The sequence below is a fragment of the Mytilus trossulus genome, chromosome 7 (genome assembly GCF_036588685.1).
Source record: "Mytilus trossulus isolate FHL-02 chromosome 7, PNRI_Mtr1.1.1.hap1, whole genome shotgun sequence".
In the NCBI taxonomy this organism is placed as follows: domain Eukaryota; kingdom Metazoa; phylum Mollusca; class Bivalvia; order Mytilida; family Mytilidae; genus Mytilus; species Mytilus trossulus.
The window spans coordinates 61,968,607-61,981,793 of NC_086379.1; the positions used below are offsets into that span (position 1 = coordinate 61,968,607).

The following is a 13,187-nucleotide window of genomic DNA, read 5'->3' on the forward strand; positions in this document are numbered from 1 at the left end:
TTTCGACAACGTGATATGGTTTTGGTTGTAGATATATGATGCTATCTCATTTGCTATGGCACCAAATATCATTTTACTTTAGTATTTAAATTTTTTAATATCTTTCTTAAAAAAAAATGTCCTACTATTATTAATCAGAAAGATTTGCATGTCCTATCTTTAAAATCCCTATTATATTCCTGTTAAATGTGAAAATTCATATACTGTCGTTGTCTTTGCGTATTAAAGTGTGTCTAAAAACTTAATTTTATAATAAGTCAAAGGGTGTTTAATATGAAGCAATACCTGCTTACTCTCTCTTTATTTTCTATCAGAGGGATCGGTAATATCATTGCTTTCTCAAATAACGAATCGAACACGGAAGATAAAGTAATAAAATAACTATAAAAGAGGGACGAAAGATACCAAAGGGACAGTCAAACTCGTTAATCTAAAACAAACTGACAACGTCATGGCTAAAAATGAAAAAGACAAACAGAAAAACAATAGTACACATGACACAACATGGAAATCTAAAGAATAAACAACACGAACCCCACTAAAAACTAGGGGTGATCTCAGGTGCTCCGGAAGGGTAAGCAGATCCTGTTCCACATTAAGTACCCGTCGTGTTGCTTATGTGATTACAAATCCGATAAATAGTCTAATTCGGTAGGTCACATTCATGAAAGGGAAGGGGATTGTAGTCACGACGTAAGGAACATATCCGATATCATTTGTGAAACGGTTATTCCATAACAGTCAACCAACTCGTGATGGCGTCCGTAAAATTTACGAAGGGATGATTTCAACTTCACCATTTGGAACTCTTAGTTTAATAGCTTCCTTGTGAGCAGCAACCCTCTATCAAGAAAATCATGATAGGAAATGCAAGCACGGGAATATCGTATCAATTGGGAGATATATACCCCGTATGCAGGTGCTGCTGGAATGTTGCTACTTAGAAATGGAAAGTATACAATTGGAAAGCTGAAATCATCTCTTTTGTCGTAAAGTTTTGTTTTCAACCGACCCTCATTGTCAATTTCTAGATGTAAGTCAAGATATGAAGCCGACTTAACTGTATCTGTAGTATCCTTTATCTCCAATTCGATGGGATAGATGCGTTCCATATATAAATATACTAATTCGGGTGCCTCGATCCAAATGATGAACTCATTGAGAAAATTCCCCAACAATTTTAAAGTATTATTTATATGTAGGACTTAAATCTATGGTGGGTTCCAAACCTATGGCAGATTCCTAATCTATGGCAAAAGTGACGTCATGCATCCAAAATCTATGGCAGATTTTTTACAATCCTTATATATGGCAAATTTTATAATTTTCTAATCTATGACGGATTTATAGTCACGGTTTCAAAATCTATTGCAAATGTTGTGCAAATGGAAAATAATGCAGTACCTATAAGGCCAATGATTTGTCTGGCGCAATTGGAAATGTTAGACAACGGGAGCATGTCTAGAAATATTTGTGAAATAAACATTCCATAATGGTCAACCAAATCGTGATGGCAAAAATAAACCTAAATGATGAATTTATATACCTTAATACAGACTTCAAGATTGAAATGATGTGCCCCGTAAAAATAAACATTTTCCAATCTTTACATGGTACCTGATAAACTTGCAGCATAAAATGACGTTTTTTCATCAATTCATGAACATTTGATAAATATGAGTTATTTCTGAATAAAAAATGCATATTTTTTTAGGAGACTTATAAAATACAGAAATTACCGATTATTTAAAAAAAAAAATGTGTTTATCTTTTACAACAAAAAAGTTATGTCTTTCTTTCGAAAAAGAAAATACGGCCACAAATCTGAATTTTGAGCAAATATACAAATTTCGACCTTATTTAACTCAAAAAGTAGCACATGAAGGTATATTTTTTATTACATATTTGATTTAATCAGGTAAAAAAAGCCTATATGCAAATTTTCACGAACTTGTAAATACAGGATCAAAACTGTATCGTATGCCCTTAAGCCAACTAGTCTAGAAAGGCCCCTAACAGACAAACGTTTAAGATGAGCCTATGCAAAAACTTTTACAAGATTAGAACATGCTTTAGATCGGCGACGTGACATGAAATGATAAATAAAAAGAACAGTTTCAATTTTCAAATAATATTTATTTCTTCGTTAATACATCTTTTTTTTATTATTTAATAACGATTTAAATCAAATTGACTTCCGGTTATTTTATCTTTAACTTTATAAACTTTGCCAGACAGTAAAAATGTTTTCTACAACTCCTTTCTCTAAAAATCGATGAAAAAAGCGGTGCCGTTGTTCATCGCGGGCTATGGTCGGTACAGCACATTTCGTCCAGATAATAGGTCACATCTTCCTTTAAACTATTTGCAATTGTTATAGAGGGAAATGCCTTTATCTGGAATGGTGTTCAAATCTATGGGTTCCGCCAATGTTTGCGGTGGCAACGAAGCCGGTAATATGGCGATATTCAATTGTGACGCAATTCAAATATCTGCCATAGATTTGTAGAAAACAAAAAAATCTGCCATAGATTTGAGTTGTTAGGCGTTTGTAACGTCACATTTGCCATAGATTAGGAATCTGCCATAGATTTGGAACCCGCCATAGATTTGAGTCCTACATATATAAGTCCAAAGTCTTTAACGATTTCGGTGTTGTCCTGGCTTCTAAGTGTGTTTTTGTTTAGAAATGATGTTTTTCAATTTCATAAAAAAGTTCTCGCATTTTTTAGTATTATTGATGCTGTTTATTTTTATTTATTTTTTTTTATCTGAAATCGTCTTTTAATAATGTTTCCTGTGCATTCTCTCCAAATTCGTTCTTCTTTTTTAGCTAATACATGTATGTTTTTGCACCTGAGTGTCCCAAGTCAGGAATGTGATGTTCAGTGGTTGTCGTCTGTTTATGTGGTTCATACGTGTTTCTCGTTTTTATATATAGTTTAGATTGTTGTTTTTCCCGTTTGAAAGGTTTTAAACTGGTAATCTTTGGGCCCTTTATAGCTTGGTGATCGGTGTGAGCCAATGCTCCGTGTTCAAGGCCGTACCTTGACCTATAATACCACATCTTTCTAAATCAATGTTAAATATTCAAAACATGAACCGCTGTTGGTACAATTGATATGTGGGAATCTCGATTTCCGTGAGTAAGTATAGTTGTCGACGTGGATTGTACTAAATTGGAGATTATTTGGAGAAATGGTTTTCCTCCACCAAGAATATATAAATGTATACATCGATATCTAATATAAAAAAATATTTTAACTGTTCTAAAGTCTTCCACCAATAAAAAGGATCCCAGTGTATCCACTAAATTAATGTCTCTTTAGTAGGATAAAAAATATACTTATTTACACTTAACTTTAAGCAGGGGTAGAACATATAAATACTAAAAGATCTAAAAGTTTAAAAACGAAAAGGATTGTTTATTTTTCTTATTGTAGCAAACCATATTTTATACTTTTCTTCGTTACTTATTTCGAGATGTTACAAATGTACATTGTTGGATAACGCTAAGGCTAGAAATAGTTTGAAATTTTCTTTCTATTTCATAAAAAATCATCATTGAGAACTTGACATTAAAAAACTATCTATGGTTTTATACAGTAATACAAATATTTCTTTAAAAACCGATATTGCAGTAAGTTGCCAAAGTGCCAAGATTAGTTAATTGATGGCAATTTATTAAACGACATACACTTAGTGCTTTACTTTAATTGAAAGCAAAGCATTAATTTTCTAAATTGAAAAGCAATAAGCGAAGTATCTAGACTTTCTCTTCGTCAATTTTTGACCTTGTCAAATATGCATGACACTCCTAATAGACTACTGTGGTGAAAAAACTGTTTATTTTCCCGCCAATGATACGCTTAAATTGTTTATTTAGATAGACTAGTATTTTATATTAAATCTGTAATTCAATGCGATGACCCGTGGGAATCACATTATTGATTCGAAAAAGCTTTCAGTTGTATAATCTTTTGGAACCTTTCAATTTTTAGCTTCATTAACTTGGTTTGAATTAATTGACGCAGGTGTCAGGGGTCTATATGAACCCTATATGTCACTTGCGGCTATTGCACACGAAATGCAATGGCAGCTAGTTTCTAGTCATTTCAATTAGTTCAAAATATTGCTATTCCAGATTGAAAATAGGAAACACAAGTAATTAATTTCTATAATAAGCAGGCTATTACGTAAATCATACGATAATAACATTATATAACCCTCTCTTAAAGACACTAAAGACATTGTTTGGCGAAAACTTATACTATTTGTTATTATTTGTTTTACAACCATAATATTAGCCGTTTACAGATTTTGTCATTTCTAAACTTTAAAATTGTTCTTAATATGAGCTAATCTGACGAAACAAGTGTTGTGCAATTACAAATTCAGCTGTGCCGCACGTTTTGCATAAAACGACATATGAAAAGAGGATTTTGTGTATATTATTTTAATGTTAGATGTTGTATGCAATCAAAGTTCATATTTTGATATATACTAGTCAACAAAAGAAACGATACACGACTTTTTTTCAAATTAAAGTTTTCCGTTTTAATAGGTCCAATATTGAAGGTAGTAATACTTAATGACTATGGAAATTTCAATCCGTTTAAAAATATTTTTTTTGCTTTCATGACGTCAAATGGCGAAATTTTTGTTTTGACAAAATTTACATAAAACGACAATTCTAAAAACAGAAGTTCCAACTTATGATGCCAACCTTTCATTTTAAGGGGAAAGACAATTTTTGCCATCCATTCTTTTTTTTTTTTTTAAATATACAGTTTCTTTATGTGTAAAGTGAATTAAAAAAAGCGCTTACAATCTTGAAACTTATCCGAAAGGTTCCAAATTTACAGTGTGTTGTTTCCATATCTAAAGCATTGATTTTAGACGAAGATAAAACTTCTTTTTGCATTTTTTTGAGATTTCAAAAAACACTTTTTTTTTAACAAAAATTTGAAAATTCATTTAGCGCTATAGAACAAGGTTTAATCCACCATTTTCTACATTTGAAAATGCCTGTATCAAGTCAGGAATATGGCAGTTCTTGTCCATTCGTTTTTTAAGCGTTTTGTTATTTGATTTAGCCATGTGATTATGGACTTTACGAATTGATTTTCCTCTAAGTTCAGTATTTTTGTGATTTGACTTTTTAGTACTTAGAAAATTGTGTGTCAATTTTTTATGCAAATTTCCGTAAAAAATAAATTGCACCCTATGATCGTTTTCACAGAATTTAGTTACATTTCGACAGGTTTTGATTTTCATTATCATATGTGCATACATTGCAAATGAAAGCTTTTTAAAATAGTGTATCTCATTTCATTTTATACTTGATATTTTTTTATAAATTTTATTTCAAAGTCGTGTATCGTTTCTTTTGTTGACTAGTATAAATTACTAAATTTTATACTGGTTATCGTGCGATAAGACCATTTCGGTGACCTTTGCTTACGAACAGACACACAGTTTTCCGTATCCAATGTAGTGCAGAGCCCGCCAAAGTTGGAAATTAGTATCGTGGAGGAAGATCCATTGTTCCAATGGAATTCAGTTCATCTTCCTTGGCCCGATAGTAGCCCGGATTTGCACTATATCGAGAATATATGGTACACTATTGGGAGGGGATGCGCGAAATGACAACCCAGTTCAAACACATCATGAAATAAACAATGCCCTTCATCAGAAATGGTTGATGCTACCTTAGCAACAAATTATTCGATTTATGGCAGGAATCAGAAGACGTAAAGATGCGGTTGTCCGTTTGAATAGAGGCTGCGCACAAAGTACTAATTCTTTGGCGAATAACGACCAAACATGATGATCACAGTCATCTGAAGATTAATTTTGAAATTTCTGACAGTGTAAAGTTCGACTACATTTTTTTTCAAACATTTTTTGTTTGTTTAAATGCCAATAATATCATAAAGTATGTTTCAATAATATTATATTTTATTATATTTCATCCAAAACAAAGGCTGATTTTTCAAGTTTAAAAAAATCAAGGTGTTGCAATACTTTTTTCCATGTGTATATGTTATTAGACTTTTGTAACATTTATCAGTTCTCGACAAAAGGTTGCTGCATACACTTAGGTCAACAAACCAAGAGTTCCAAGTGGTAAGCCCTTCGAATATTTCACAATTCCATCATGATTTGCTTCATCGATTACAAATTAGTTACGATGGATCTGTTCCAATTATAGTTTCCACAATCTCTTCCTCTTTTCTATGAACGTGACAACCCCAAATAACACTGAGGTTGTACAGGATAGGTGTCACTTGTAAATCAGGAATTTCGTACCCTTCCAGTGCCGCTTTGATCAACCACGATATTTGCTCGGTTTTGTGTTGCTCTCACTTTAAAGTTTGAATGATATTTTATTGTTGCAAGAAAATATCGGACTGAACATCTCAATTTTTTTCCTGATGATAAAGTCTAAAAAATGGAAGAAAGATCGTTCTGCCTAAATGCTTTGAAAATTATCAATGATGGATTTTTTTCTTCATCAAAAACCACACTGGTATATTAATCAGGCACACGTGTCACTGTTTATGCAAAAAATACCGTGTTGAAGGGAAATAACTCTATATAAATATATAATTTGAAAGTTAGTGACAGGTTTGCTGTACAACTTTGTACTTTTTTCACTTTCTATCTTTTATATCTGGGCGTCACTGGTGAGTCTTGTGTGGACAAGGCGCGTTTTTGGCGTATTGAATTTTAAACCTGATGCTTTTTGTTATCTATTAATCATGTTTTTCTTTGTCTAATATGTTGTCCTATTTATTATGTTGTAGTCCTGTAATATAATGTTGTCATTTCAATGTTATATTTAACTTTGCCATTAAAGTGCGAGTTTTGGCATGCCATAAAACCAGGTTCAACCCACCACTTTTTTTCCCTTTAAAAGTGTCCTGTACCAAGTCAGGAAGATGGTCATTGTTATATTATTGTTCGTTTCTCTGTGTGTTGCATTTTAACGTTTAGTCGTTTGTGTTTTCTCTTATTTTTGAGATATTGAGATAAGACGTGGCACGGTACTTGTCTATCCCAAATTCATGTATTTTGTTTTTATGTTATATTTGTTATTCTCGTGGTGTTTTGTCTGATGCTTGGTCCGTTTCTGTGTGTGTTGCGTTTCGGTGTTGTGTCGTTGTTCTCCTCTTATATTTAATGCGTTTCGCTCAGTTTTGGTTTGTAACCCCGATTTTGTTTTTTGTCCATGGATTTATGAGTTTTGAACAGCGGTATACTACTGTTGCCTTTATTTACAGTGTATTACCTTTGACTTACAAACAAAGAAGATAATGCCATTGTTAGAATGATCGTTACAGTAAATATCGGTAAATAAATAAATTAAAACTTTGTTTTTACAACAATTTATTTAATATTAGCTTTAAAAAAAAATAACAACAGATCAAGCTGCTAATTTAAATGACGGTTACTTAATGTACAAAGGCCCCATATATATCTCCGTGCAGTTTATAAAAAGAGATATAAAACAATTATCATATCTAAATGTGCATCCAATTCTTACTTTTGCAGGTGCGTGTGCGTTTAAGGGCCCTATTTATCAGTTTTTTTAAAGCAATTTTCTGACTTCAGTTCCGATAACTTTAGCGAACTATTTTATCTCAGTGATACTACTAGCAAGGTGACGGTTTATAGCGTATATTTAAAATTACTAATTTAATAAGTTATTTCAAATACAAAAAAAAATCGAGTTTAAGCTTTGAAATATTTATTTACGATTAAAATCAAAATACGTTAAAAGGAAGAAAGAGTGATGAACCATTTGCAGCTAGAGAAAATAATTATTTGATTTTTTTTATGAATTTTCTTGATGAGTTCATGATCCTAGCAAAACAATGTAAATATGAGATTTGAATGCTTCTTTTTGTAAATTTATTAAGATGTACTGAAAAGCGTATAATACAGAAATACATTTTGTATGAAGGTCGGAGGCGCTTTATTCTTAAAATAAGAACACGGTCAACGCTTTTTACAACCCGTAAGTTTAGAACGACTCTAGATTGCTGTTAGCCAATCAAATAACACATACATGTAATGTAATTATTAAACGTGAATGTCTGAAGATGGTTAATATATAAAATGGTATTCAAGTAAATTATATAATGAAAATACATTTTGTAAATCAAAATTGCATTTATTATTGCGATTTTGTCATTTTAGACTTAAATGCGATTTTAATTTTTATGATTTTTGAGAAAATACTGTTTTATTCATACAAAATATTTCAAAATGCGAGTCAAAATTATCTCATTTTTCGCAATAATAAAAACATCGCAATAAATTCTGAATTTACAGTATCTGATAACCTTTTTTCTGGCAAAAGTAAAAACAGTGAACAACTTGATTTTTGTATTCCAAATTTATAAAAATTATCATGTTACTTACATCAATTAGTTGTTTCATTTATGCTTTTAACCACGACATATAGATAATGTGTCCAAAACTAAATTAAAGGTACCAATGAATTGCTCAGTAGTATTTATAGCAAGTAATAAGTAAGTAGATTATTTATAATAGTGACTTTTATAATAACATTTAACGTATTAGAAAAGTGGATTTAAGGTGGAATGAGAGTATAATTTTTCTCTCATTCCACCTTGAACGCATATTGCGGTTCTCTGGGTTTTTTTTTACAATTTAAGATTGCGAAAGACACCCATAACACCTTAAATACTGCGTTGATGTTAATTACCACCGTTTCCAATAATAGCTGGTTTACACATATAAGGATCATCCTACAGAAATATAGCCTTCCAACAGCATTTGAAATTATGAACAATCCACCAAGTAAAACCCTATGGAAGAAGCAAATCGACTCAGCAATCAACAACTACTGGGAAGAGTACTAGAGTGATTGAACAGAAAAAATCATTAAAATATCTAAACCTACAAGAACTGGCTACCAAACATCCACACAACATATGGAAAACAACTCAGAACAACATCAGGGATATCTAAAAAGCCACAATCAAAGCTCGACTTCTAACCGGTACCTATAATCTCCAAGCTGATCGAAAAAGATTCAATCAACATGCAGTGTCTGAAACCTGCCTTCTCTGTAAAACACACACTGAGGACATTTCATCCTTAAATGCACAGTACTAGAGTCACCACGTTCAAAGCATTTAGCTCTACTAAAGCAGCTCTTGGCTAGGAACATCAGCACCGACACAGCAGAAAAAATATTTAACGACGAAGAGCTTCTCATGCACTGTATTCTGGACTGCTCAATGTTAACCAGAATGGGATATATAGAAATACAAAGTGATACTATCAGAGACATTGAAGAAATCAGCAGAAATTTGATCTATGAATTGCACAATCTTAGGGCAGTGAACCCAAATAAAGTATAATGACAATCTGTGAACTTAATATCGTGTGAGACAATAGTTTAGACAAAGGAACTTTTAATGATATATTTGAATTTTTTTTCCGAACACCACCACCAATCTTTTCGATTGGTAACCATATACCTGTTTACGACAGGGTGCTCCGAAGGCAACGGAGGAATATACCAGTACAACAACAACAACAATACCAATACAAGATTAAGCGTCGACCTTCTTAAAAATGCAATTGCATTGTAAAGTATCCCGGCGTAGATTTGAAAAATAATAATTTCCGAAATAAAACGAAATTTTGACATTATGAAAATAACAAGACACCAAATGAAAACGCGGGAAAACTAAAATCAAAATGTATCCACAATTGAAGCTTACTTTGAGGGAAGATTGACTTTTTTTTTTAAACTTTCATAGATCTGCCATCACTTAATTCTCCAAATACCAAAAGTATTAAATATGACATTCATGATCATTAACATTTCCTCAGGAAGACCAGTCATATACATTCTGAGGGTAAAGTTTTACCATTTCGATAAACTTATCAATTTCACAATTTCACAAGTTTATTCCGAAAAACCTTTGTGGATACAATGGTATAACAGAAAACGAATAACAACAAAGTAACCCCATTTCGATAAACTTCTCCCTGTGCTGTAATGAATAACCAGTGCGATGTACAATCACGAAGAGCATTTGTTTTTTTAATTATATTGCAACAATCATATCTTACAAAAAGTCTAGCATCCTAAATCTGAATTAAAGAATTTTACCATTTGTACAGACAGGAATTTGCCTTATGTGATGTTCATTGGAATCGATTCCAGCATAAATTATAAACTGGTCAAAATACATGTGTCTATCAACAGAGGATGGAAACGAAAAAATACCACAGAAGCGAACACAAAAATGCGGAAGAATCACCACTTCAATTACAGCTATGAGCAGATACTCATGCATCGGCTGACAAGACTTACCTGTAAATTCCATTCTGGATACTGTTCCTGGTCAATGGATGCGACACGTTTAATGTACTCTCTTACATGTGAAGACATAATCCCGTTGTCAAAAATAAGATACCTTCTTAACATATGTATGCTTTCAATCAGTTCAGGTTTGTTTGTTGTACCATTAATTCATCTAATGTAAAATAAAATAATACAAGATCTATTTATTCGCCATCAATAAAGCTTGTTCGTATATCGAACACTTTTTTTTTTGCAATTAGCAGCAATTGTATTTTGTACACTCAAAACATATAAGTAAACATAGTAGTAAAATGTGCTAAAAATTTGTATTTTAATTTTTTATATATATATTGATATACCTGCACGTTGATATATTCATATGGCACAATCGATTGATTTTTGATCGCACGTTATACAAGAGATACTATGAGCTCCGAACAAATATTCTCCTTTATTTGTTTATTTTACTTGACGTACCAAATAATGTTATGTCAAGAATCAAATGTTGGTACTTAATGTTTTATCTATGTAGAGTACACATTAAATACGGAAGCGTATTAGTAGTACACAACTTTTTTTTAAATATATCTTCCTATGTTTGCATTATATAACGGAAAATGTTTGAGTTCAAACGCAAAATGCTTGCCGTATAATGCAAAGGTTTGCGTTATAACGCAAAGAATGAACGAACAAATTTGGAAAAAAATGGATGGTGCTAATACGCTTCCGTAGTAAAATGTAAAACTATAGTTCCACATATTTCAGATTTGACAACCAATGATGAGAATATTAGGTTATCATTATCAACCTTACCTCGTCTTGTTTTTATTTAGAACTCGAAGTTTATTGTACGAGTTAATTATGTGGAGGAAACGTCAATAAAACAGTTACCCACCAATACCAAAAACAGATCAAAAGAGCATTACAATGCGGACGATGTGGTATTGTTTTACTGATTGTTAAAGGCCGTACTGTGACATAAAATTGTAAAAGCAACTTCTGTTTTATTTAGTCTCTTGTGAAGAACTTGTCTCATTGACAGTCATACCACATTTTCTTATTTTTATAGCGCCATCAAAAAAACAAATTTGATAAATTCTCTTATTAGCAGTTCAGCAGTAGTCTGACATTAAATATCAATGTCTGCATGTCTGGCTGTCTGATTGTCGGTCATCTAAACAACATATACATGTATAAAATAATAATACTTTTGTTCATTGTATATACATCTACAGTATCACAAGTAGTAAACGTTTAATGTTCATCTTTTTATTTGTGTAAAGGTACGCTTTAATAATATGGTTTATTTTCTTAATATGAATATCGCAAATTAAAGTTTTGAAGCTATGTCATTAGGATTGTGGAAGTATAATTAAGTATTATAATCGGAGATGGTTAATGGTTGTTTATAAAATAAAATTTTCTTAAGGTCATCGTTCTGAGAGCAATTTACAATTTGTCTATTATAAGGAAAGTTGAAGGACTGCAAGATGTATCAAAATCTGTTTATTTGAAGAATTCTTGATAAACCAAATTTCAGACAATTACAGAAACATATAACATCAGTAGACTAATTAATCACGTAATAATTTTAACAAATGACAATAGTTTAACCTTATATACACAGTTGTTTCAGTCTCAAATATTAGGATTCTTCAGCAAACATATTTAAACATTTACCATACCCATTTTCATTTATCTTCTTCTAAACGTCTACTTTATTGACAGATGGCTTCGACGATTAAATTTATTTTAGTCTATGCTTAGCAATAAATTCCTTTATGATAGATCATGGTTGAAAATAAAATGCCCAATTAAGTGACTCGTTAGTTTCGCTTTTAAGAACAAATACTATAATTAGAGAACTTTTATTCCAATAATCGTTTTCTTTTTCTTTTGTCACGATTAGCAAACATATGCTCAATAATTGATATGCGCTTTAACTGACATCCAAGGTAGATAAACCAATACTTACACCTGGAAACTCTCATAAGTTGTCGATTTCATCAAAAGTTTTCGGTTTTTATTTTATTTTCATCGAACGAATCCTTCAAATGCTATAATTACGGTGTATTTGTTTTGCTTCGTTCAAAGAATCTTGGTTTTATGTAGGTGTTTCTGGAGTGTTGTAACAAGCTGATTAACAATACTTTAAGGTATTACACCGTCAAATTAATTAGCTCTTAACTTTTTCTATTCGCTGCGAGAACTGGTTTTTACATGCTTGGTTCTACGAAGTGAATGATTCGATGTTCCACCTTTTAATAAACTTACCAAAAGTGAAAATGTCAGTGACAGACACAATGTATAATTCGAAGGTTAATTTTAAATAGGAGGGGGGGGGGGGGTGAGTCCATAAAAATGGACAAAATAAGACGTGAGACTTCATCAACCAACGGCCAAAAATTGGTCTCTGTTGTGGAGAGTTGTCAAATTGGTAATCATACCAGATCTTCTTATTTTCATATCTATAATGTTTCTCTTCTCTCCGGCGTTTGTTGTTCAGGAAAGCACTAAAATATGGTGTTTTATTTAGTGAAAGAAATCCTCTACATATAAAACCGTAAGAATACAAACGAAATACTAGTAAGGGACGAACACTCACAGTTAATAGAATTAATATCTTTTTTTTTCTTCTTTTTTTTTATGAAAAGAGACATAGGAGTAGAGTTTCTTATAACTTAAATTGTTTCTTATCCGTCCCTTACAAAATTTGCACATGATTTTAATAAACCCCACTTCTATACATTTTTACAATAATACTGCCGGTAAAAATTTTAATTTTGAAATCGGTTGTTTGCTTTGACTGTATACAGTTTTTGTAACTAACTTT

At 31.7% G+C, this 13,187-nt stretch overlaps 1 protein-coding gene across 2 annotated transcripts in view; it reads right to left on the reverse strand.

Annotated features, from left to right (window-relative positions):
- Positions 1–13,187, reverse strand: part of LOC134725485 (choline O-acetyltransferase-like) — an 82,265-nt gene that overhangs the window by 24,839 nt on the left and 44,239 nt on the right. For both annotated transcript variants that reach the window (XM_063589333.1, XM_063589332.1), the window contains one exon: positions 10,364–10,526. In XM_063589333.1, the coding sequence (XP_063445403.1) occupies positions 10,364–10,477 (114 nt within the window). In that variant the 5' untranslated portion in view covers positions 10,478–10,526. The remainder of the gene's footprint in view (positions 1–10,363; positions 10,527–13,187) is intronic.